The following is a 24,121-nucleotide window of genomic DNA, read 5'->3' on the forward strand; positions in this document are numbered from 1 at the left end:
CGCTTTGGATAAAAGCGTCTGCTAAATGACTAAATGTAAACGTGAACGTAAATAAAAAAAAATCAGGAGTGATACAACACACACACATGGAGATAACTATTAAAGCTGAAATATTGAAACGGCATTAATAGATTTACGTCTTTTTAAAAATGATACATACAATGCATGTAACAGTTATACATGAGTTATAAATGACTGCTGCAATTCTACAATGAAAAAAGGGAAAATGAGTTATTTCTCGTCGCAAAAAGTTAAACAAAATGTTTCACCTTTCTCACGTTTTAAACACCACATGTCAGATCATATTAATTTGTACTAAAAAATGAAAATACAATTGTAAAATTGGCCAAAAAAAACCCAATATCATCTTTAAATGTTGAGTATTTATTTACCTGGTAAATCAATCGATTATTACAAAGCTCATTTTACGATCAGCTTCCAGTCAATCCGCAGGTTGTACGATCACAGGAAACGGAAACGCCACATCGCACCGTAACCACCGCGTGTGATTCCGTTTCCGCTTTGCTCGCGATTTCTGTCCGCTCTGCAGGAATGTGTGGAAATGCTCGCGCTGTGGAAGAGGTAACAACCGCACCTTCCTGCTGACACATGAACCCATCAACGGCCGTTCGTGCCTTTTGGTTTCGGCGTTGAGGAAAATATCTGTCCGATTATCCCCGTTCCCGCATGATTGACTGAAGAAGCTCCTCCTGATGGCGAAAAACACCCTGTCCTCACGATTCCGGGGAGTCGACATCGACGAATACGACGAGAATAAATTCGTGGACGATCAGGATGAGGCGGCCGAACAGCAGGGACCGGACGCGTCTGAGGTGGACAATCTCATCCGACAATATCCTTCAGTTCACTGCCACTATCAATAATGTATATACTAACAAACATTATATAGACCCGATGCTGTCAGATCTGATGGATTATATCTGTGCTGTATTCTAACAGGAACATTTAGGAAAATTAGTGCATTATAATAGAAGACGTGAGATTTATAAGAGAGTCCGATTCTGTCATTACGTTTTGTATTAACTTACCACAGTTGTAAGTTACTACAAATACCTTGGGTAAACTACGCTGGTTGTTGTGAGACCATAGTATATTTGTGTCTTCTATGATTTTATTGCAAATTAAAAAATGGTGGTTGATGTAGTAGTTATAACTAGGGTAAATATTTGTGAGGAATTTGGTTAACTTGTCCTTGTTGAGATCTAACTTATGCATTATTTACACGGGCTGTGTCACAAAACCCACTCAGCGTCCTAACTAGTCTTCCTAACTAGAGAAATTACGCCCGCGCGTAGCGTGTCTAAAAAATGCCGTTTATTAGCAAAAAGAAATCCAAACTTGAGATTTATTTTTTCAGTATAAAAATATTGTCTGGTCATTTTGTGGACATGTAAACTAATGTGGGAGTATTGCTGTTTGTGTGTAATGTGGGAGTGTTGCTGTCTGTGTATTTTATTTTAAATAGCTGTGAATGAATGTTGCGTTTGTTACTTTCTGTTGTAGAATATGTCAGGGCAAGGTCATGCGTTTTGACATGTGACACGTATACCTTTAAGAGGTCATTCGATTCCTTGGTCGACATGATATGCTGCCTTTTCAATACACTTAAAGGGATAGTTCACCCAAAAATGAAACTTCTGTCATGAATTACTCACTCTCTAGTTGTTTCAAATGTATATAAATCTGTTTTTTTTAATGCAAACAGTTCTTGGACCCTATTGACTACTGTAGAAGGAAAATGACAAAGGTAGTAAAAGTTTCTTTCGACATTCTTCAAAATATCTTCTTTTGTGTTCAACAGAAGTATTTTTTCCTACTATGGTAGTCAGTAATAGTGTTCAAGAATTGTTAGGTTATAAAAATCCCTAAAATATCTTTCTCTGTATTCATCAGAACAAAGAAATGTATACAGATTTGGAACAACTGGAAGGTGATTAAATGATGAAATTTTTATTATTATTTCGATTTAATGTGATCTATTTAATGATGTCAGCAGAGACTGAAATAATCCACTTCTTAAAAGATATTTTAGAGCCATTTTAAACTCACTGTTCAATATACATCATTTAGATTCCTCACATTTGATTATTCTCATGATTAAAGCTTTGGCTTGCCAGCAGTTTATGCATACCTTTTGGTGTTTCATTACCTCAACACATTATTATTTCACAAAAATCAGGATTGTTGTGTGAAAAGGGTGTGGAGAATTTAAGCCGAAACGATTCAGAACACTATTATAGATCTTTATTAAAGCCTGTGAAATCAACCCCAAACATTCTTAATGACATCATTCTATCAGTTTCTGAATTGGGGGTATCCCTGCGGAAAACATTCCCGCACACATCAGTGTAAGATTAACTCGACATGTTTGGAAAGATTTCATTCATGTAAGGAATGCTCATCAGTACTCTCTGACTGACTGGTTGTTCAGCTTTTCTTAACTAACAGTGATGTACAGGGGACATGATGATGGCATTTCACATCGCCTTGAGGAATCCACCAATCAACTCCAAGAATCCAGCTGAGAAAGTAAGAGACGTTTAACTCATTCTCTCGAGAACACGCTGTTATAAGGGGCTGTTAGTCACGTCAAAATAATGTAATATCTCAATCTTCTTTCAGTTTCTGTTTTTCTGTAAATTGTCTTCCGTTCCATATTTAGATTCATTTATATCTACTGGATATTTTGTGCAATGTTTTTTATTCTTTTGGTGCTACGTTAACAAGCCCAAATTGTGCCATTATATTGCTTTACTTGTAGTTGTTAAGGGAAGGGATAGTCCACCCAAAAATGAAAATTTAGTCATGAATTAATCAACCTCAAATTGTTCTAAACTTGTATAAATTTCTTTGTTCTGTTGAACACACACAGAAAAAAAACATATATGTTAGCCACTGAGATTTCTGGGACACCATTGACTGCCATAGTAGAAAAAATGGTTGTATTTTTGTTGTTGTACTGTTAAACACAAAAGAAGATATTTTGAAGAAGTTAGGAAATCAAACAGTCCCGGGGCACATTTGACTACCATTTTTTGACTACCCCAGAAATGTCAGTTGCTAACATTCTTCTAAATATCTTTCTTTGTGTTCAACAGAACAAAGAAATTCATACAGGTTTGGAACAACTTGAGGGTGAGGAAATGATGACAGAATTTTTATTTTTGGGTGAAGTATCCCTTTAAGCTTTTTATGGTCTTCGTGGTTAAATACTAAAGCGGGATAACAGAAGAGTGAGAGGCATATGGATATGATGATAGGCAATGCTTAAAAATGCACACACTTGATAAATATTATAAAGATATTGTAAACAAAATGACAAACAATAGTAAATGAGTTATTATTAGCATGTAGTTTATAGTAATAGACTGCAGTAACTAGTTTTAGTTTGTAGAGATTTATTAGTGTAGAATTTATATGTTCACCGTTGTGTATTTATTGGTTGTTTCATGGCTCTTATCCAATCAGATTTCAGATCTGTTTTGGAAAGTGTGTATATGTTTCCTGCAATTCTCCTGATGAGTTTCTCTTCACTTCATCCGTCAGGAGCGTGCCCAAGCCGTGGTGTTACGAGTGCTGACTGCGTTTAAGAGCAGCGATATTGAGCCAGCAGTGAAGTCTTTGGACAAGAATGGAGTGGACCTGCTGATGAAGTACATCTACAGAGGCTTTGAGAAGCCATCAGACAACAGCAGTGCCGTCCTGCTGCAGTGGCATGAAAAGGTTTGACACGATTATACTTGTCATGTAATCTTGTAGCAATTCACTTTAGTAAAATAATTATTTTTTGTTATAAATAAGTTTTATTATAAACTTTAAGTTTTTTTAACTTAAAATAAAATTTTAACTTTTATTAAGTTTTGTTATAAATAAATATAAGTTTTTGTTTAATGAGAAGGAAGTGAAAATTTGATATCTCTGCTGAATTTGTACTCTTTTGTTTTTCATCGTCTCTCTCAGGCCTTTGCCGTAGGGGGTCTGGGATCCATCGTACGGGTGCTTACTGCAAGAAAGTCTGTGTGAAAAACTCAAAGAATGACATGGACAGCGTCTTTCTCAACTCTGCAAAATCCTTATCTGGAGAAAACCACACACCACCGCAGCCGATAGCCATGTGGAATTATTGTATGATATTTCATGTAAATTATTGATTCTTGAATGTTCTTTAAGAAGTCGTAAAGCCCGACACATTACTCCACCGATGAAGGTGAATGGTTGTTGAAACGATTCACAAACTGCAAGTGAGGGACATTGAATCTGTTGAAAAGAGAGAGACTTAGCTGTATGAACCCTGGGCAGCTATTCAGGGCATTAAATACTGTGACAAATACGAACGTTGTATTTGCTCGTTTTGCTTAGATGGCACTCTCAGATATGTTGTTCTTGTTTCTTTAGTTCCAATTCTCATTTTTCTTATTGTACAGAAAGAGGATGATGTTTAATATATAGTATTTAGGTGGTGGATATATGGTTAAATTTGTAGTGTGGGGTTGGATTGGATTGGGGGGCTATTGTGAAGTGCCTGGTGCAATAAAGAATTTAATGTGTGTTTTCTGACTATTTGGTAAGGACGGTTCCTGATGGCGTTGTTTGACATGGTGTAAATCTAAATGATAAATGATCATCCATCCAGTTCTCAGGACAGGTCATTTTTTCTTTAAAAGGATAGTTCACCTTCAAAATGAAAATTCTGTCATCATTTTAAACTAGTTTGATTTTTTTTCTTCTGCAAAACACAAAATAATATATTTTGAAGAATGTTTGTAACCAAAAAATGTTAGTCCCCATTGATTCTACTGCATGGACACAAAACCAATGCAAGTCAATGGGGACCAGCAGTTTTCTGTTCCCAATGTTTTTCAAAATCTCTTTTGTGTTTTGCAGAAGAAAGTCTTACAGGTTTGGAATGACATGAGGGTGAGTAAATGAGGACAGAATTTTCACTCCTGAGGTTGGATTTTGTTGAAATTCAACAACACTGGACTGGAATGGCCACAATACATCTAGAAATTAAATGATTACATGGAATGGTCTCTTCATTTTACCAAAGCTGTGTGAAGTTAAATCCTTCAACACTTTATCAGCACCGATATCAAGATTAAATCACAAATATCCAGAGACATAAAATGAGAAAGATTTTTTTTAATCAAGTTTTGATGTTTTTTGACATACCATGGAGTCAAATGAAAGTAAGGATGTAGTGGTTTTAAACTGAAACCAGAGGTGAGAGATACCGCTGTGAAGGTCACAGTATCATAAACATGAATTGGATTGTACAAAAGTGCATATTGTCAGTTGCAAACAACAGAATAGAAATTCAAATCAAATGGTACAAATTACCAGTTGGATTGGGTAAAGTTCCAAGGGAAGATAAAGCACAGCAAAGTTCCTGAACCAGTATCGTTTTATGAGGTGCACAGGGAGAAGTTGGGAATGAGTTGATTTACAGCAAGCAAACAATTTCTTTGGGTTTGTTTTTCTGAATACATGAAACGCATCCCAAGACATGTGAGATATTCAAGATTTTTTCCACTACAAGCTGCAGTCATTCAAACCGCTTGACCCCATCGCTCTTCAAGTGTTAAAACACACAAAATTAAGATTGTTCTGTCAGCAAAACCCTGGCATTGACTGATAACCACACTTCAGTCTTCACAGGTAAAAAGACATTCCGAAATGCAATTGATAGTAAGGCTTCAAGTGTACTGAAAAGATGTAATATACACTTAAAACCACTAAAGTACAATCAAAGCATTCGACGTAAGGCATGCAAACTTGTTTATTCAGTCTATGCCTCAATATTACAGTTTCAAGTCCACAGTGAATCTCTCTCACACACGTCACTCGTAAACTCGTGAACAGTTTTAAAGTCCAATGCATGATGAACAGAACATGGAAAAAAACAACAGACAAAAGTAAAATAACATATCGCCACTGATTTATAATCTTATCGCTTATATACAAGTATTCATATATAAATACTTTGGAATGCACGTCGTTTTAATTTACACAAACAAGGCAGATTGAAGATGCTTCCAAATCATTCAAGTGGATCTCATAACATCTCTCGGAAATCAAGCACTGGACAGAAAGGGGCAGAATTATCGTGTCTGGTTATGTGCACCAATGGAATGAAGCAGCAAATATGATTTATCCAACTATGAAGTCAGATCGAAAAAGTGAAAAATAATTTGTGTTAAGACCTCCGGCTGAAAACGTTGAAAATAACAGTGGTAGTTGTTTGAAAGCAGATCGGGTCATCCGCCACACAAACGTTTTTTTCAGATTCTTTTGTCCACTCGGTACATGAGTGACACAGATGATCCTAAAACATCCTTTAACCATCATTTAAAAGGATCAAGCTTCACATTCACAAAAATGATCCATAGAGTGTTTTGATTTCAGTTCCTGCTAAATGTTTTTGTAAAGGGAATTTCTGAGCTACATTGAAACTGTCGAGGCAGAGATTGAAACCGTCCTGTCAGCATTTGTTCCCTTCATAGCGATCCACTGGTTCCCTGTTTCTCTGTCTGTCGGTCTCAGCTCCAGCTTGAGGTTCCTGAGACGGAAGGTCGTATGATGCCTTTGGGTGTGGGCTTGGAACCAAACCAGGACATCTATAACACAATAACATTGACAACAGAATATTAAAGTCAAACGGTGCATGTATTGTCCACACATAAGCAATTCCATGCAAGCGTCAACCTTCCCATGAAAATATTTTACCACTTTTTTTACAGGGTATTGAATCTAGCACAGTCCTGTGATTTCCCCTGCTCGAGAGCCGCTGCTATAAATACCTGCCGGATGCTATTCCTGACCATGACACTAAGTGCTAATGGTTTGATTCAGAGCAGTGATCCAGATATCATGACCCACATTGTCATCGGCTTCAACGGAGTGGCCTAGCTAGCTCACGGGTGTGGAGGAAAACTCTGCTTGATGACCTTTCTGGAAGTACTGTAGCCCTCCGTCATACATGTATCATACGGTTATAATTGCATAATGAACTATATTAGTGTTTCTCAAACACACCTTATACTCCAGTGTTTGTTTCAGCATGTCTTCTTCCTCCTTTGTGAAATGCAGGAGAACAGAAATGGCTCTGATGAGCTGGAAGGCCTTCAGGGAGGATTAAAGAGCGAGTGAGCGAGGTAAACGCATGGGACTAATAGTTTAACCTAAAATGAATCTTCTACAGCCAGGAGTTCAACAGAGAACTCTATTGTTTAGAAAGCAGTGATGCAAGAATCATCTGATTGAATTTAAAGGTGCATTAGGCCATTTCGTTCTTGAAAGATTTACCTCAGCTTCTCTGGACGACATGAACTTCAGCACCACGTGTTTGAGATACTCAAAGTTGATCTCCCGTGTGTCATTGAGGTCTGAACTGTTGGTGACTGTGGTGTTGGAGGAGATGGGCGGCGGGCCTGGGGTCTGAGCGGGCCCAGGGGCTGGAGCAGGAACAGACGTGTCCGAGACTGCAGATCTGTCCTGCCTCCCCTCTTTAGTCTCTGCATCAGCGTCTGGTCTTAGTTTCTGTTTCATAAAAAGGGGAATGTTTATGGCCGCTGACACAAATGATCAAGTTCTTGAAAGTTTTGTAAACTTGTAAATAGACACGCACCAGCTCTTTCTGTAAAGTCCTCTTCAGTTCTACAAGTCTCTGCTGCAGCTGTTTTATTGTCTGGAAAGAAAACACAAATATTTAGTCTAATGTGTTAATCTGACTACTTGGAACAATCAACTGCAATAAAAAAATTCTTGTTTATAAACATAACATAGCAGTCGTGGTTACGTCAGACAATTATAGAGGCTAAGAGAGTGATTATAATTTATTATACAATTTTGGTTAAAGACAAAAACATTTTTAATATGAACATTTTTATATTCATTTTAATTTCACACAATACATAAAACCTCCTTCATACAAATAATGACATATTTGTTACACATTAATTGCATTATGAATTGTATATTCATAATTTTGACACAAAACAAATCTTAAAGAAACCAAACGTTTCTGACTGTTAAATCTTTCTCATTTCATTTCTCACCTTGTTCTTCTCAGCAAGCTGTTGCTCCAGGTCTTTGTTGACCTTCTGTAGCTCATCGAGATCATTCGCAGTAACCGTCCCGTTCTGTTCACCGTCACACTCGTCTGCATGCAACTCTGCTGTTAATCTCGACACTTCATCCTCCAGATCAGACACCTGTCACACATACACATGAACACACATGTCTGTACTACACTTGCTCATTTAAATAAAATAAGACATCACATTGATTCAACACTATCAATCAGGATGAAGGGTAAGTCAGACGTGTGGGTATAACAAACACGCGCACACACTAACCCGTGATTGGTAAGATGTGAGCTGTTGTGTTTTCGCAAGGACTTCCTGCTGTAGTGATGTCAGCTGAGAGTTGAGGTCTCGCTCTTTCTCTTCAGCCTCCAGACGACGAGACTCACACTCAGCCTGCAGAGAGGACAAACTGCTACGGGCCGCCTGCAATTCTGACACAAACAAGAACACGAGTTATTACTTTCATTCAAATTCGACTGTACAGAAAACAAGAACTGTTCGGTGTGCTTTCAGTACTAGCATCAAATTCAGTATCATGAAGGACTGGTTGTTTGTGACATGTAGTCTACATTAAATTCATTCACAGAGGGTACATGCACTAAGACTCTTTTTTGGAAACTTATATGTGAGCAGAATCTGTGTGTTGGGTATTGTGGGGGTGCACTAAAAAAATAAATAATAATAATTTATGGATTTTTACTTAAAATTTGTACGTATTGTTTAAACGCAGTTAAGAAAATGTCAAATGAAAGAAAGAAACTACATTTACAAGTTGTGTGTAAAATCACTACAGATTTTTTTTTCTGGTGACCCAGCTGGGGGAATATGACTAATTTATTAACTGGTACTTTTTACAGTGCATGGGTGGGTTTCTCATGCTTTAAAATCAGAACTTTATAGATGGTTTCAGCGGCAACAACATAAACAAACGTTATGTGGCCCAAACTTAACTTCTGCAAGACCTCTGCAAAGAATGTATAACTTAAATAGTTTTATTTTAATACATTTAACAAAATTAAAATTAATTAATATTAGTATAAATTTAATATAAAATACATTTTATAACCAAACACAGAGTGGAAGTTAACTTCGGGCCAGTTGAGTGTGTCCGATGAAAGCATCTATATTACATATGCAGTTTGTTATTATTACCTTCCTTAAGGGCGCTTAGCTCCTCTTCCTTTACCCCTAATGTTTTAGAGAGCTGACTCACTTCCTGCTCCGCCTTCTCGAGGGACTCTGTCATATTACTGACCTGTCAGAAACAAGCAATAAACAATATTAAGTTACTGGTTATTACAGTTATACAATAAAACTCCTAACACATGGAGAAGACCATATGAATAATAATAATAATAAATTGTTTTTGCCCCCATTTTTCATGAGCTGAACTCAAAGATCTAAGACTTTTTCTATGTACACAAAAGGCCTATTTCTCTCAAATTGTTCACAAATCTGTCTAAATATGTGTTAGTGAGCACTTCTCCTTCCATCCACCTCACAGGTGTGGCATATCAAGATGCTGATTAGACAGCATGATTATTGCACAGGTGTGCCATAGGCTGGCCACAATAAAAGGCCACTCTAAAATGTGCAGTTTTACTGTATTGGGGGGTCTGAAAACCGGTTAGTATCTGGTGTGACCACCATTTGCCTCACGCAGTGCAACACATCTCCTTCGCATAGAGTTGATCAGGTTGTTGAGTGTGGCCTGTGGAATGTTGGCATATCAAGATGCTGATTAGACAGCAAGATTATTGCACAGGTGTGCCTTAGGCTGGCCACAATAAAAGGCCACTCTAAAATGTGCAGTTTTATCCCACAGCACAATGCCATAGATGTCACAATGATCGCAGATGTCACATGCTGACTGAAGGAATGTCCACCAGAGCTGTTGCCCGTGAATTGAATGTTTATTTCTCTACCATAAGCCGTCTCCAAAGGCATTTCAGAGAATTTGGCAGTACATCCAACCGGCCTCACAACCGCAGACCACGTGTAACCACACCAGCCCAGGATCTCCACATCCAGCATCTTCACCTCCAAGATCGTCTGAGATCAGCCACCCGGACAGCTGCTGCAACAATCGGTTTGCATGACCAAAGAATTTCTGCACAAACTGTCAGAAACCGTCTCTGGGAAGCTCATCTACATGCTCGTCGTCCTCATCGGGGTCTCGACCTGACTGCAGTTCGTCGTCGTAACTGACTTGAGTGGGCAAATGCTCACATTCGATGGCGTCTGGCAATTTGTAGAGGTGTTTTCTCTACACGGATGAATCCCGGTTTTCACTGTACAGGGCAGATGGCAGACAAGCGTGTATGGCGTCGTGTGGGTGAGTGGTTTGCTGATGTCAACATTGTGGATCGAGTGGCCCATGGTGGCGGTGGGGTTATGGTATGGGCAGGCGTATGTTATGGACAACGAACACAGGTGCATTTTATTAATGGCATTTTGAATGCACAGAGATACCGTGGCGAGATCCTGAGGCCCATTGTTGTGCCATTCATCCACGACCATCACCTCATGTTGCAGCATGATAATGCACGGCCCCATGTTGCAAGGATCTGTACACAATTCCTGGAAGCTGAAAACATCACAGTTATTGCATGGCCAGCATACTCACCGGACATGTCACCCATTGAGCATGTTTGGGATGCTCTGGATCGGTATATACGACAGCGTGTTCCAGTTCCTGCCAATATCCAGCAACTTCACACAGCCATTAAAGAGGAGTGGACCAACATTCCACAGGCCACACTCAACAACCTGATCAACTCTATGCGAAGGAGATGTGTTGCACTGCGTGAGGCAAATGGTGGTCACACCAGATACTAACCGGTTTTCAGACCCCCCAATACAGTAAAACTGCACATTTTAGAGTGGCCTTTTATTGTGGCCAGCCTAAGGCACACCTGTGCAATAATCATGCTGTCTAATCAGCATCTTGATATGCCACACCTGTGAGGTGGATGGATTATCTCAGCAAAGGAGAAGTGCTCACTAACACAGATTTGTGAACAATATTTTTGAAAAAATATATTGAGAGAAATAGGCCTTTTGTGTACATAGAAAAAGTCTTAGATCTTTGAGTTCAGCTCATGAAAAATGGGGGCAAAATCAAAAGTGTTGCATTTATAATTTTGGTCAGTGTATTTAAACAAGTAACCTGTTGCTGTAGCTCCTCCCTCTGTTTTCGTGCTTCCTCCAGAGCTTTGGCAATTTCAACACTCACTGTCTGTCTGCTGCTCACCTCTGCCTGTGATGCACACAGATACAGTATGTTGGCAATACTGTATAACTCAAAGTAAATGCTCTCCTATTGTCCTGAAAAAAACTCTTAGCATTTCTGTATCCAAAAAATCACCAAAATACATACAGAGTCAAAGAAACCAAGGGTGTAATTCTTACTCTGGACTCTTCCAGTTCTGCAGTCAGTCTCTCCACAGTGCTGTCAACCTCAGCTTTGCTCTTCACTAGCGACACCTTCTCTTCCTCTAGTAACCGCTTAAGAGACAGAAACAGAGGGGGATGAGTCGGAATGCTGAAGTCAACTAGTTTAGCTTATTTATCCAATTTTTTAAATATTTTTTATAGTAGCATTTTAAATGGGATAAATTTAGAGATGCAACTTCTTAGAGAAGATATAATTGTGCTGAAACTGTTGTGCGCGCATCTCTAAATGACCTCATCACTTCACTGCTTTTGACAATAATAATGTTCTTAAAGTGATAGTTCACCCAAAAAAGAAAATTCTGTGGTCATTTAGTCACCCTCTTGTCATTTTAAACCTTTATGACTTTCTTTCTTCTGCAGAACACAAAAGAAGATATTTTGAAGAAAGTTGGTAACCGAACAGCACTGGCCCCCAATCACTTCTTTTGTATAAACACAAAACCATTGCAAGTGAATGAGGTGCACTTAACATTCTTCAAAATATCTTCTTTTGTGTTCTCCACTGGACTGACTGGACAGAATTTTTATTTTTGGGTGAACTATCACTTTAACCTTCTGACCCACTGATGAAAATGTTGCACATCGACAGAACAGTTTGATACAAAAAAACGGTTTTACACACAACACTGTCCAGATAAGTGCTGATCTCTTCTTCTCTCCTCCTTTGCAGTGCAAGAAGTTCTTCATCTAGCTTGGCTGTTTTCTCCAGACCTCTCTGTCGCTGTGTGGAGACATGCTGCTGGAGTCTCTCTCTCTCTTCTGCCCAATCCGCCTGCTACAGGACCAAAAGTCAGAGGTCAACACTAAGCCAAAGGTTAATGGATTTTAAAGATAACAGTGAAGCTTACTTTGTATGGCAACCTTGGAATTGCATTACAAGCCATTTAAAAACCCCTTATCCAATAACAAAATTATCCATGTAGTAGAATTTATTCCAAAACCAGGCTTTAATTCTGTCCACATAAAGGTGCGATCAGATTTTAATTCACATCATGTACCAGTTTTCCTGTGTGTGATTCACTGTCTGCAAGCTTCTGTTCCCAACTGTTTATCGTCTTAGAGGCGTTAACCAGCCTTTGCTCCAGATCTGATATCTGACAGCACAAACAAATCGTGTCGTTCAAGTTTATGAAGCAGCGTCATGTGATGTTTGGTTTAACTGGATGATCCCGGTGCTCTCACCTGTGCGTCTGTTCTCTCTCTGTAAGCCTTGGACGAGTCATCTATGTGCTTCAGCAGAGTCTGGAGATCTGTGATGTTAGCGTTCAGCCGAGAGATCTGGAAGCAAAGAGAAAACAGGACATCTATCGCTGCACTTACAGTAGAATTCGGTACAGTACAAAGAGCCATAAACCATTTTGAAACAACAGTGGTCCTAAAGCATGCCTGTTTAATTGGTATAATTGGCTACGGAGCGTAGCGCTAGCAACGGCAAGGTCATAGGTTCGATCCCAGGGATTGCACATAAACAGAAACAAATGTATAGTATAATGCAATGTAAGTCGCTTTGGATAAAAGTGTCTGCCAAATGCATAAATGTAAATGTTATGCTTTGATACGGTTTTAAATGTTCTGTTGGTTCTGTTTAATTAGTGTCAAAACCATAAAACAGGAAGTGCTTCTGGACCCGTGCAGTTTACTTCTTGCAAAATGGTGTATAGCACGGTGCAGTGGTGTGTGTACAAGGGGTGTGTATAACTGGGTTCTAGGGGAGGTTGGGTGTTACCTGAGCCTCCAGTGAGCTGACTGCTGTTCTGTGATTGGTTCTCTCCTGCAGAAGTTCTCCTCTGGTCTCTTCTAACCTCTGCTCTAATGATGACTTCTGCACACACATATACAGATATTAGATAACCGACAGCAGTAACGTGATGTACGTTTACACGTGTGCGCATGCGTGTTTCCAGACCTCTTTAAGCAGTTCCTGTAGGTGTTCATCCTGAGAAAAGTTAGCTTCCAGTCTCCTATCTAAAGAAGAAGCCTTCTCCTGCAGATCAGCCAAAACACGCTCTCGCTCCTCCTCCATCACTGCGGCCTGACCAATCAGATTACATCATGTAGGAATGAAATGAATTTAAAAATGAAATCAAATAAAAATATTGCTTAAATACTGCTAAATATAGAACGGATCTTTGATACAAATTGGTTTATGTTAAGGATTCTTTACATTTGAAGGAGTGACATCAATAATGATTACTTTACAGTATACTCTATAGTAAGAATACAAGTCAGTTAAGAGTAAATATAGCATCAGGTCAGCAGTGAGGTCATAGTCACATGATCAGACCTTGTTCTTGTGCTGCTCATGTTGTAGCTTCAGTTTATGATGTTCAGATTGGAGATGCTCCATTGACTTCTCCAGTGATTTTACATCACTTTGTGCCTGAAAACAAAACATGCAAAATATTAAAATCAGCTAAAATGTTTATGTATCATTGACACCAGCAATTGTAAATTGTAAAATGTAAAATATGTTATCACTAACAGAGAATGTGAAGCTGACGTCACGCCCTATGTTGCATGTTGCAGTGACGCCGCCATCTTGGGAGGATCATACTCCACCGCTATTATTGTTTTGATATGTACCGTTACTTGTTTTGTTTGATATATGGAGAAATCGAAAGTGAAAGAACCATGGGCTTTTCCTGAATGACTCTGCGAAATGCAGTAAAACAGCAAGAAAAAGTACCATAGTTAGATTTCCTAATCAAACGAGAAAAACAAAACACTGTATTAAACGCACTAGCAGAGATCCTCCCGAGATAGCGCAACATTCAACATGGCGTGACATAGCTTCACATTCTCTATAAGACTTATATTGTTATGGTAGTTTGTGGGAAATGTTTCTAAAGCAGTGGCTTGCCAATTAAACTTTTAAGAACATTTAGTAGATTTCAGAAGACTGCATTACTTTCCAGGACTAGAAGGACCAGTATATGAAATTTAGCGGCAACTAGTGGTGAGGTTGCAAACTGCAACCAACGGCTCACTCCACCCCTCCCCCTCCATTTTGAAGCACTACGGTGGCTCACACAAAACTAAGATATCATCATGTTTGCGCTTCTTTGCCGAAGGAGAAAACGTATTTACAAAACACGGTCTGTAGAGCAGTTTGTCCATTTAGGGCTACTGTAGAAACAACATGGTGAATTCCATGTAACACAGTTATGTATATTATATTGCATTTCTGTCAATAGATCCTCCAAAAAATAGCAGTAAAGCAGAATTGTAAAACTCTCACCTTCTGGAAATCGTCTGAGACCTGCTGGATCAGCTGCTGTAACTCTTTCTCCCTCTTCTCCAGATCTACAATCATCTTCTTTGCCTCTTCTTTCTCGCTCAGCAACTCAACCCTGAGACACACACACAGAGAGAAGAGAAATGGGCATAAATGTTCCTTCTGTAATAATAGATTATACCATCTTTTTATTGTTCCAAAATGATACCGTAGTGTGTTATCGTGATGGCAAAAATGATAGATCTAACCATCATTCAGACTTAGATGTCTACTATTAGAGATGAAAAGGGAAGAACAGCATGCAGGAGACCAAGTGTTGATATAATAAAATGAGCAGAGTTAATTATGGAGAAAATCATTGTTGCGTTTCGAAGATCAGTGATCAGTCTACACCTACGTCTGACTAAAAACACATCCAGCAGGTGTTATTATACCAACACAGACAGTGGAAAATTGCTGCTTCACAACATTGTCTCGTGATGTTATCATGAACCTAGAGAGTGGGACCACTGAAAACCCATTTCTACTTGTGAAGACAATACAAATACAGCATCCAACATATGACTAATCAACAGCAGAATAACTAGATAGAATGAAATGACTATATAACTAATAAACTAAATAATAGTAAAGAATAAAAAAGCACAAGGACAAGAAAAAAGGAATTAAATGCAACACAAATGTATGTCTAGAAACACACATAGACAATCACACTTGTCACACACACGCTGCTTGTAAGCGGCAACAAAATGTTTTATAATATTAGTGTAATATCTTACATTAAACAGTCTTACATATTATAGAATGTAATATTAAAGTATTAAAAGTACCAAAAAAGCCGCAAATCAAAAAAAGAATGGATTTCTTGATATCAAAGATCACCTGATCTCAGCCTGTTGAAGTAGTGTAAGTGCTGTTACCGTTGCGCTCGCAGCTGAGAGTTGAGCTGACAGGTCTCCTCGTGTTCTTCTCCCAGCTCGTAGAGTTTGTCTTGGGTTTGACTCAGTCTCAGTGTGGCTGTGTTCAGCTCCTCTCCTCTCAATTTCAGCTCTTTCTCTCTCTGACTCAGCTGTTCTTCTCTTCTCAGCAACTGAAAGAACATAACAGGTTAGGCATGGCATGAGGGCAAGTAAATAACATTATTATAATTTTGGGGTGTACTGTTCCTTTAAGGTTCACTGTGCTGACCATGTGTTTGACTTTAGCCAGTTCCTGCTGCTGAAAGACCTCCAGCTCATCCAGGTCATCTCTCTTTTGGAACAGACTTATGCTCTGCTCGGTCATTTCTTCAAGTCGAGCAGCCAACGAAGCCTTGTCCTGTTAAAGAGGCAAACTAAATCACTTTGGGTTCCAAACTGCATAGCAAGGATTTAAAAAAAAGTTTCCCCCTTAAGAAATTTAAAGTGATGGTTCGCCCCCCAAAATTCTGTCATCATTTACTCACCCTCTTGTCATTTCAACCCTGCATGACTTTCTTTCTTCTGCAGAACACAAAAGAAGATACTTTGAAGAATGTTGTTAACCGGCCCCCATTCACTTGCATTGGTTTTATGTCCGTACAATATAAGTGAACGGGGGCCAGTGCTGTTCGGTTACCAACTTTCTTCAAAATATCTTCTTTTGTGTTCTGCAGAAGAAAGAAAGTCATGCAGGGTTGAAATGACAAGAGGGTGAGTAAATGATGACAGAATTTTCATTTTTGGGTGAACTATCACTGACTCTCAGACCATCCCCTGTGAAGACTGAACCTACAACCTTTAAGACACAAGCTTAAATCTTTAGCCACCATTTTCACCTGCTCCAATAAAGCGGTCTTTTCCATCCACTCCTGGTCTTTCTTCTCTAATGCTAAGGCCATGCCCTCTGCCATCTTGGCTCTGTTAGCCTGGAAAGCTTCATTCTGGTCCTGAAGTTTCCGCATGGATGCTGAGCAAAGAGAAAAACCAAGATGTGTTTTGTTTAATCACAGTTACAGCTCTTATTTGTCCCTTAAAGAAACATTCCAAGTTATATTCAGCCTGATGTGTGTAGAATACACCCATAGCGTGCTGTCCATTGCTATACAAATTTATTTGAACACCCTCAGTGTGTAAAACAGACAGCCAATGTGTTCACACTTAAAGGGATAGTTCACACAAAAATGATCATTTACTCGCCTTCGAGAGTGATTTCTTTGTTCTTATGAACACAGAGAAAGATATTTGAAAGAATGCTTATAACCAAACAGATCTTGCCCCCCATTGACTCCCATAGTAGGAAAAATTACTTTATCATTTTTTTTTTGTTCTGTTGAGCACAAAAGAAGACATTTTGAAGAATGTATGACAGCAAACAGTTTTGGGGCACTTTTGAGGGGGGGTCTGTCCGGTTATAAGCATTCTTCCAAATGTCTTTCTTTGTGTTCATCAGAACAAAGAAATTAATACAGATTTGGAACAACTCGAAGGTGAGTAAATGACAGAATTATCATTTTTGGGTGAAGTATCCCTTTAATACCACTACAATTGCTTTCACAATAATTTGGGTGAATCATCAGGATTATTTACATGTTTGTATATTACAAGTTTGTATTTTAGCTAAAGCACTGCATATAAATGTTTCAAAGTAACCCACAATATCCATAAACTATTAACTCCTAAAACAGCCTGACACAAAAGCAGTTGGACAAGTGTTAGAACAAAGAGTCGAATTAGACAAATACTTATCAAATGTTGTTAGTGATGCATTTTAAAAAATAGTTCACCACAAAATGAAAATTATGTCATTTATTTACTCTCAGTTTGATCTAAACCTGTATACATTTCTTTGTCATGATAAACACAAAAGACGACATTTTGAACAATGTGGAAAACCAAACAGTTTTGGGTCACCATTGACTAGCATAATATATGTATTTTCCTACTATGGTAGTCAACAGTGTCCCAGAACTGTTTGGTTACACGTTTCCAAATATCTTTCTCTGCGTTCAGCAGAACAACTACATATATACATGTTTAGAACAACTTGAGGGTGAGTAAATGATGACTGAATCTTTATTTTAGGGTGAACTGTCCCTTATTATTATTGCTGAAAATATTGCTTGATTTTTAGGTATCCATGGTTGGAGAGCTGTAAGGCTGATTGTTAGTACATGCATTTATAGTAAATCCCAGCTCTCAATATTGGTTGTGTATATATAAATGGAATGTGTGTAATAGGATTGCGAAAGAGTCTTCGAGCGTCTTCTGAGAATTTGCCTTAGTGTACATCACAAACCTAAACCAAACAAAATGTGTATGCAAATGCAGAATGCTGCAAAGAAATTCTGGAAAATGTTGTAAACTACAGCAATTATGGACTATGGCACCTTTAAAACCCTAAAGCCCAAAGTATAGTTCATTTTTACGCGTTCGTGAGGGTCAGTGTACAGTGCGCGTGACTCAAATTTCGTCATCAGAATAGTACACGCATACTGCACAGCCTGAATTTTGTTATTCCATTTCTTGTAGTAACCACCAGGTGGCAACCGTGTCCTGGGAGCATCGATTCAAGGTAGTAGAAGAAAACCTGACCACTGTAGGCCTGGAGAGGTATTGCAATATGTCGTAATGCGCATGCGTCAAAACCCGTGTGTACGCGTATGAGTCAAAAGCAGTATACTTTGCAAGGCTGTGCGTTCAGCTGTACGCGTACGCTAGCGAAGACATAAAAAAAGAAGTATGCCACAGGCTTAAGGCAACAATAACAGAGCTTGCAAACTGCAAAAAAGTAGTTAAAGGGGTAGTTCACCCAAAAACTATGTTTTCCTTCAATTACTTACGCTCATGTCATTCCAGACCTGTGTGTTCTTCCGCAGAACACATAAGATACTTTGAAGGACGCTGGTAACCAAACAACATTAACGCCCATTGTATGGACACAAAATCTTTTTTATTTGTGTTCCACAGAAGACAGTCATACACAGGTTTTTGAACAACATGAGGATGAAAAAAAGTGACAACATTTTTATTTTTGGGTGAATCATGCCTTTAAGGGGGTTGTGGTATCCAACTAATAATCAAATGATCATTCATTCTAACATTAAAGCACAAACAACACATTTTTCCTAATAAGAAACCAACCTTGAGAACATTTTTAAGCTCATCATGAATACCCAAACATTAGGTGTTTGTGTTTTTAATGTTAAAGCATCGGACAAACAAATGGGAAACACAGTGGAGGGCAGAAAGCTAAAAACAGGTGAAAATGGGAGGAAAAGAACGGTACGTACAATCCTGATACTTCTCTAATGCAATCTCAAGCTTCTCCTTGGTCTTCTGCATTAGCCGAAGCTGCTCAGCGTAGTCTAGGGTTGGGAATGGGATACCAACATACACACACGGCCGGAGGAAGGCAGAGGATGGGGTACGGCGGGAGGAGGGACAAAAACAAGGAGGGGGAGAAAACAAAGGGATAAACATGATTGAGAAGATAAACAAATGGAGGGGAAAAACAGAATGATTTTCTGAGATGAGAAAACCAGACTTGACTGAAGTGACCTTTGACCTAATCTATTATCTCTAATAATCATCTTATCTCGTTCTGTTCTCTTAGGGTTAAAGGAACTTTCTAGATCTGGCTGTGTAATCGCATAACACTGCTGGTTTAGATATCTATTATTTATGCTGAATTTCCAGACGCTAACAATAGTGTCATTTGCATTCATTTCTGACTTGCTTTGTGCTGAAATGTGGCAAATTTGTCCAATGCTGTGTGCTTTATACATGTGCACAGAGGTCAAATGTATAAAGCCTCAAGATGGCTGAATGCAGACTGTGGCAGGAAAGATGAATAAACACATTGTAGCTAAAGTCCTCTTTTCATTTCTCTTTCGTTGTGTATAATGCACGTGGCTATTTTATTGTATTGTGTGTGTGATACCTGAGAGTTTGGCCTCCAGCTTTCGTATATGATCGTTCCTGCGCTGGATCTGAGATGAGAAATCATCTCTGGAGCTGCTGCCGTCGGATGCCTGAGAGTGAAGATGAATACACACTCATCATAATCATATTACAAATCCTGATCGATATACAGAACAACGTAGAAAAATATCTTATATATAGTACAAATACAGTTGTTTAAGTTCAACAGCACAAATTAGAAACAGCAAATAATTTACTAGGAAAAACATCAATTTCAATATTGCTTTGATTTAGACTTGTTACTGATATATCCTTGTCTTCCATCAAGCCCTTGTTTGGCCTTCTGTGACTTAAATTATTCACATCCAAGGACAACCTGAACCTAACCCTGTGTGTGTTTGCTATTAATTGTAGACGAGTGTTTCAGGTTACACTGGTTTGTCTAAGCAAGTGATATTAACACTGGATTTACATTCCACATGTTTCCCAAGAAGCAGCCAGCCCTCTAGTTCTACATTAGTACTACTACCGTAGGTTACTATGCAAACACACTTAAATACTACACAATCACTTTCTCCAAAATGGTTACGGCAGTAAGCCATTAATTATGGTATATACACGTTTTAATTCTCAATACCGTGATTACATAAATTATATGATTTGAATATGAATCGTTTTTGAAAAAAGACCATTTGACCATATCAAGCACTCCACAAAGCACCAATACAGATTAAAAAACTGAGAATGAAAGACACAACAATCACAACCCAGATATCTATATTTTATCATATTTTTCCAAATATCTTTCTCTGCGTTCAGCAGAACAACTACATTTATACATGTTTAGAACAACTTGAGGGTGAGTAAATGATGACTGAATCTTTATTTTAGGGTGAACATCCCTTTAACAAAATGAGCAATCTTAATCAGTATAACCCAGCGATTAATTTTATATGAAAGAAATAAAAGTGGAAAATATTGCTTCATTTTTAGGTATCCATGGGTAGAGAGCTGTAAGGTTGATTGTTAGTACATGCATCTATAGTAAATCCCAGCTCTCAACATTGGTTGTGTATATATAAATGGAATGTGTGTAATAGGATTGCGAAAGAGTCTTCGAGCGTCTTCTGAGAATTTGCCTTCGTGTACATCACAAACCTAAACCAAACAAAATGTGTATGCAAATGCAGAATGCTGCAAAGAAATTCTGGAAAATGTTGTAAACTACAGCAATTATGGTCTATGGCACCTTTAAAACCCTAAAGCCCAAAGTATAGTTACTTTTAACGCGTTCGCGAGGGTCAGCGTTCATCGTACAGTACACGAAAGCTCTTACCATGGAGCTTTCCTGTAGCTGTAGAGCAATAACAACATCAAAGTCATGGGTTTGATCCCAGGGGATTGCACATACTTAGAAACAAATGTATAGGATAATGCAATGTGAGTCGCTTTGGATAAAAGCGTCTGCCAAATGCATAAATGTAAATATATATATCAACACAGGCCATTCTGATCTCCCAACAAGAATAATTAATACTCTCTGTGGACCATCCACCTGCTACAGATATAAAAACATCAAAGGTATGCGAGTGTATTACAATGTTAGACTTGGAAATACAGACGGAGACAGAAGTTAAGAGGTGTACTCACAAAGTCATCCCCTGAATCTGCTCCCACTGAAGTGATGGATTCTTTGCTCATGGAGCGAGGGATGCGGCCGGCACGAGGGGCAGCGGCTGCTTCCTCTGCCAGCTTCTTCTTCAACTTTGCAAACATCTCTGAAGTGTACTGCTTACGTATGAGTGTTTGAAGTAATGACCGTCTATCCTATTGTCTCCAGTATCACGAGAAGCTTTAAGGTCTTCATAATGGTTAATGGATTATGTCCACTGGATATGAAGATCACCCTCGGGTGTCACTGCATGCTGCCTTGATTCTACAGGGGATCAATCACAACATTCAGGAATAACTGCAAAGACTTCACTTGATTTCAAAGGTTACATACAACTGAACAGAATAGAAAGCAGTACTAGAAAGCTGCAAGTAATATCACTCTTCCTCCAAAAAAAGTCACTGACACAAACTTATATCTAGATATCTGGTAAGGTTATTATACTAGTCCTGTTTCTACATGAATATAGTTTTTTGTATTATACTATGCCGCCATATAAACAAATATCACAAATAAAGTGCAACACATAAAAATAGTATTACAGGTATATGAATGCTCAACATAAGGGTCAGATGTGCCTTTAGCATATAGCTTAATTTTAAGAAAACCACAGGCCAAACAGTAAAATCAAATTCACAAACCAGCGGGTAAAACCACATCCTGATGTTTCAATCAACTAAATGGATAATGGGACTCAATGTTTACGAGGTTTGACATGCTACACTATAGTAAGCAAACTAGCATCCGTGATCATAACATGTAGGCTTGATGCGAAAAGAATTCATCCATCACAAACTGACAGTGCAAGAAAACATTTCTCTCAAACTGTCGAAAAAAACCCAGCACCAAAAAACGAGAAGCAATTTATAAACACAGCTAGCTAATGTTAGCATCTGTGCATCTCCCTAACTACTCCAACGAAGCAGACAAACAGGAACCTACCGCGACAACTCCATAAACGTTGACAGAACTGTTTTTTAAAGTATTGGGAATATAAATTTACCATTGACGTTTCTTCGGGAATATCTTAAATATCGTTACGTGTGTGCTCTTTCTGTCGGGCTAGTTTACAGCTAACTAATTTTACACGTAATCTACAGTCACCGGATTCCTGATGACGTTCCAGGAACAACCGGGCAGTAATAGTCGGTGCTGATTGGATGACTGCGAGTGGAGGGCGTGGCTACAGGTTGGCGTGATTTTGTCACAGTAATGTAGCTTACGTCTGTTAATATGTGGTACAAAGCATTGTTCACTGCTTGCATAGATACATACTGTATAAGTAATGTAAATAAACATATTTACTTAAGTAACTAAACATAATGTATATTTTATTTGTCCATTAGTACTGTTGATGAATTCAGGAAAATTTGAATCGAGTTAACACATGTGCAACTACCTCCACATTTAAATGCAGTGTTGAGCACAAATCACAGAGGTCACTTGAATCTTGTTTGACTGTTACAGGGACAGATGAGCACACTCGTTAAAATCACGAAGGTGGCGCCGGTGGTCCGCTGCGAGATGGCAGTAGGATGTGGGGTTCAACGCCTGTAGATACAGGATCATTTGTTACAACAATAAATTGAAATAAAGCTTTTGATTTGTGTGATGTTTACTTGTATATGCATTAATAATAATTAAATTAATTTATTTTCTTACATCAAATCAAAGTATTTTTATTCATGTTTATACTATAGTTTTCTGTAAATAAAACATATGACATTACTTCATGCATCATGTCATTGCTTCACTGAAAACGTATCCATTCACCCTTTTTGTAGTCTGTATTAATGCATAGATGGCATATGGAAATACAATTAAATTTAGTAGCCTATTTTAATACAATATATCATTTGGTCAGCACTTATCAATAATATTGTGCACAAGTGTAGGTGTGGGCTAGAAATGCATTTCTAGGGTACATTTAATTTATAAGCAATAATACTTATATTCCTTGACAATAAAATCAGCAGTGCTCTCCTAAGGCGAGACCCAGCTAACAATTTTTGGTTCCCAGAACGTTCCCCTAACGTTAGTTTTTGGTTACCAGAACGTTCCCCTAACGTTAGTTTTTGGTTCCCAGAACGTTATTTTATAAGGTTCGTTTTTGGTTCTCCAGGAAAGTTTTCTTTACGTTAATAGAACGTTAGTTTCTGGTTCCCATAACGTTCTGGGAACCAAAAACTAACGTTAGGGGAACGTTACCCTAACGTTATAGAAACCATGAAACTAACGTTTATTTCCGTAAAGATAACCAAAAACAAACCTTAAAAAAACTTTCTGGGAACCAGAAACTAACGTTATGGGAACGTTCCCAGAACGTTAGCCTAAAATATTTTTCTCGGTCCATTTACACGTCAGTAATGAATACATCCATGCTGTGTTTTTATCCATCGCAATCTAATCTAATTAAAATAAGTAAACTGCATCATCCCACACAATATGGAGGATGAAATCAATGCATTAGATTATTCTTTTAGCCTAATAATTCCTTTTTCATCACTAAAGTAGCCTAATTTTCGATTTAAACAGCACAGTATATCATTTCTAACAAAACCACACTGTGTGTAGGCCTACCTCAACATCAGACATTATAGATATCGAAATAAAATAACCAATGACTTCAACACAATATTTAAAGCAGATTTTTATTGACAGAAGAATAAACATTGAATTATCTTCAGGCTAACAATATTATTGTCTCACCACAGAAGTATAGCGCGGCTCCGTCTTTAGATTTAACAATCAAAAGCCCTGAGTTTCAGTC

General features: G+C 38.3%; 2 protein-coding genes across 4 annotated transcripts; one reads left to right on the forward strand and one right to left on the reverse strand.

Moving 5' to 3' along the window:
- The first annotated feature begins 499 nt into the window (after nucleotides 1–499).
- arpc5la (actin related protein 2/3 complex, subunit 5-like, a) lies at nucleotides 500–4,596 on the forward strand. The gene is made up of 4 exons (XM_057357659.1): nucleotides 500–853; nucleotides 2,478–2,550; nucleotides 3,568–3,744; nucleotides 3,982–4,596. The coding sequence occupies exons 1-4, from the start codon at nucleotides 714–716 to the stop codon at nucleotides 4,042–4,044; spliced, it is 453 nt and encodes a 150-aa protein (XP_057213642.1). The 5' UTR covers nucleotides 500–713; the 3' UTR covers nucleotides 4,045–4,596.
- Nucleotides 4,597–5,148: 552 nt separating this feature from the next.
- golga1 (golgin A1) lies at nucleotides 5,149–22,465 on the reverse strand. Of its 3 annotated transcripts, none has more exons than XM_057357476.1 (23): nucleotides 22,355–22,465; nucleotides 21,330–21,615; nucleotides 19,699–19,789; nucleotides 19,049–19,123; nucleotides 16,595–16,725; nucleotides 15,988–16,116; nucleotides 15,720–15,889; nucleotides 14,803–14,914; nucleotides 13,849–13,944; nucleotides 13,471–13,596; nucleotides 13,291–13,386; nucleotides 12,747–12,842; nucleotides 12,563–12,658; nucleotides 12,187–12,339; nucleotides 11,520–11,615; nucleotides 11,278–11,367; nucleotides 9,261–9,363; nucleotides 8,379–8,539; nucleotides 8,079–8,234; nucleotides 7,649–7,708; nucleotides 7,327–7,560; nucleotides 7,057–7,143; nucleotides 5,149–6,638 (listed from the first exon to the last, which is right to left on the reverse strand). In XM_057357476.1, the coding sequence occupies exons 2-23, from the start codon at nucleotides 21,453–21,455 to the stop codon at nucleotides 6,561–6,563; spliced, it is 2,562 nt and encodes an 853-aa protein (XP_057213459.1). In that variant the 5' UTR covers nucleotides 21,456–21,615; nucleotides 22,355–22,465; the 3' UTR covers nucleotides 5,149–6,560. The 3 variants fall into 3 exon arrangements, with proteins under 3 accessions (XP_057213459.1, XP_057213460.1, XP_057213461.1); XM_057357477.1 differs by having other exon boundaries at nucleotides 22,294–22,408; XM_057357478.1 differs by lacking the exon at nucleotides 19,049–19,123.
- Between the last annotated feature and the right edge of the window lie 1,656 nt (nucleotides 22,466–24,121).

Source organism: Triplophysa rosa, linkage group LG17, assembly GCF_024868665.1.
Source record: "Triplophysa rosa linkage group LG17, Trosa_1v2, whole genome shotgun sequence".
Lineage (NCBI taxonomy): Eukaryota > Metazoa > Chordata > Actinopteri > Cypriniformes > Nemacheilidae > Triplophysa > Triplophysa rosa.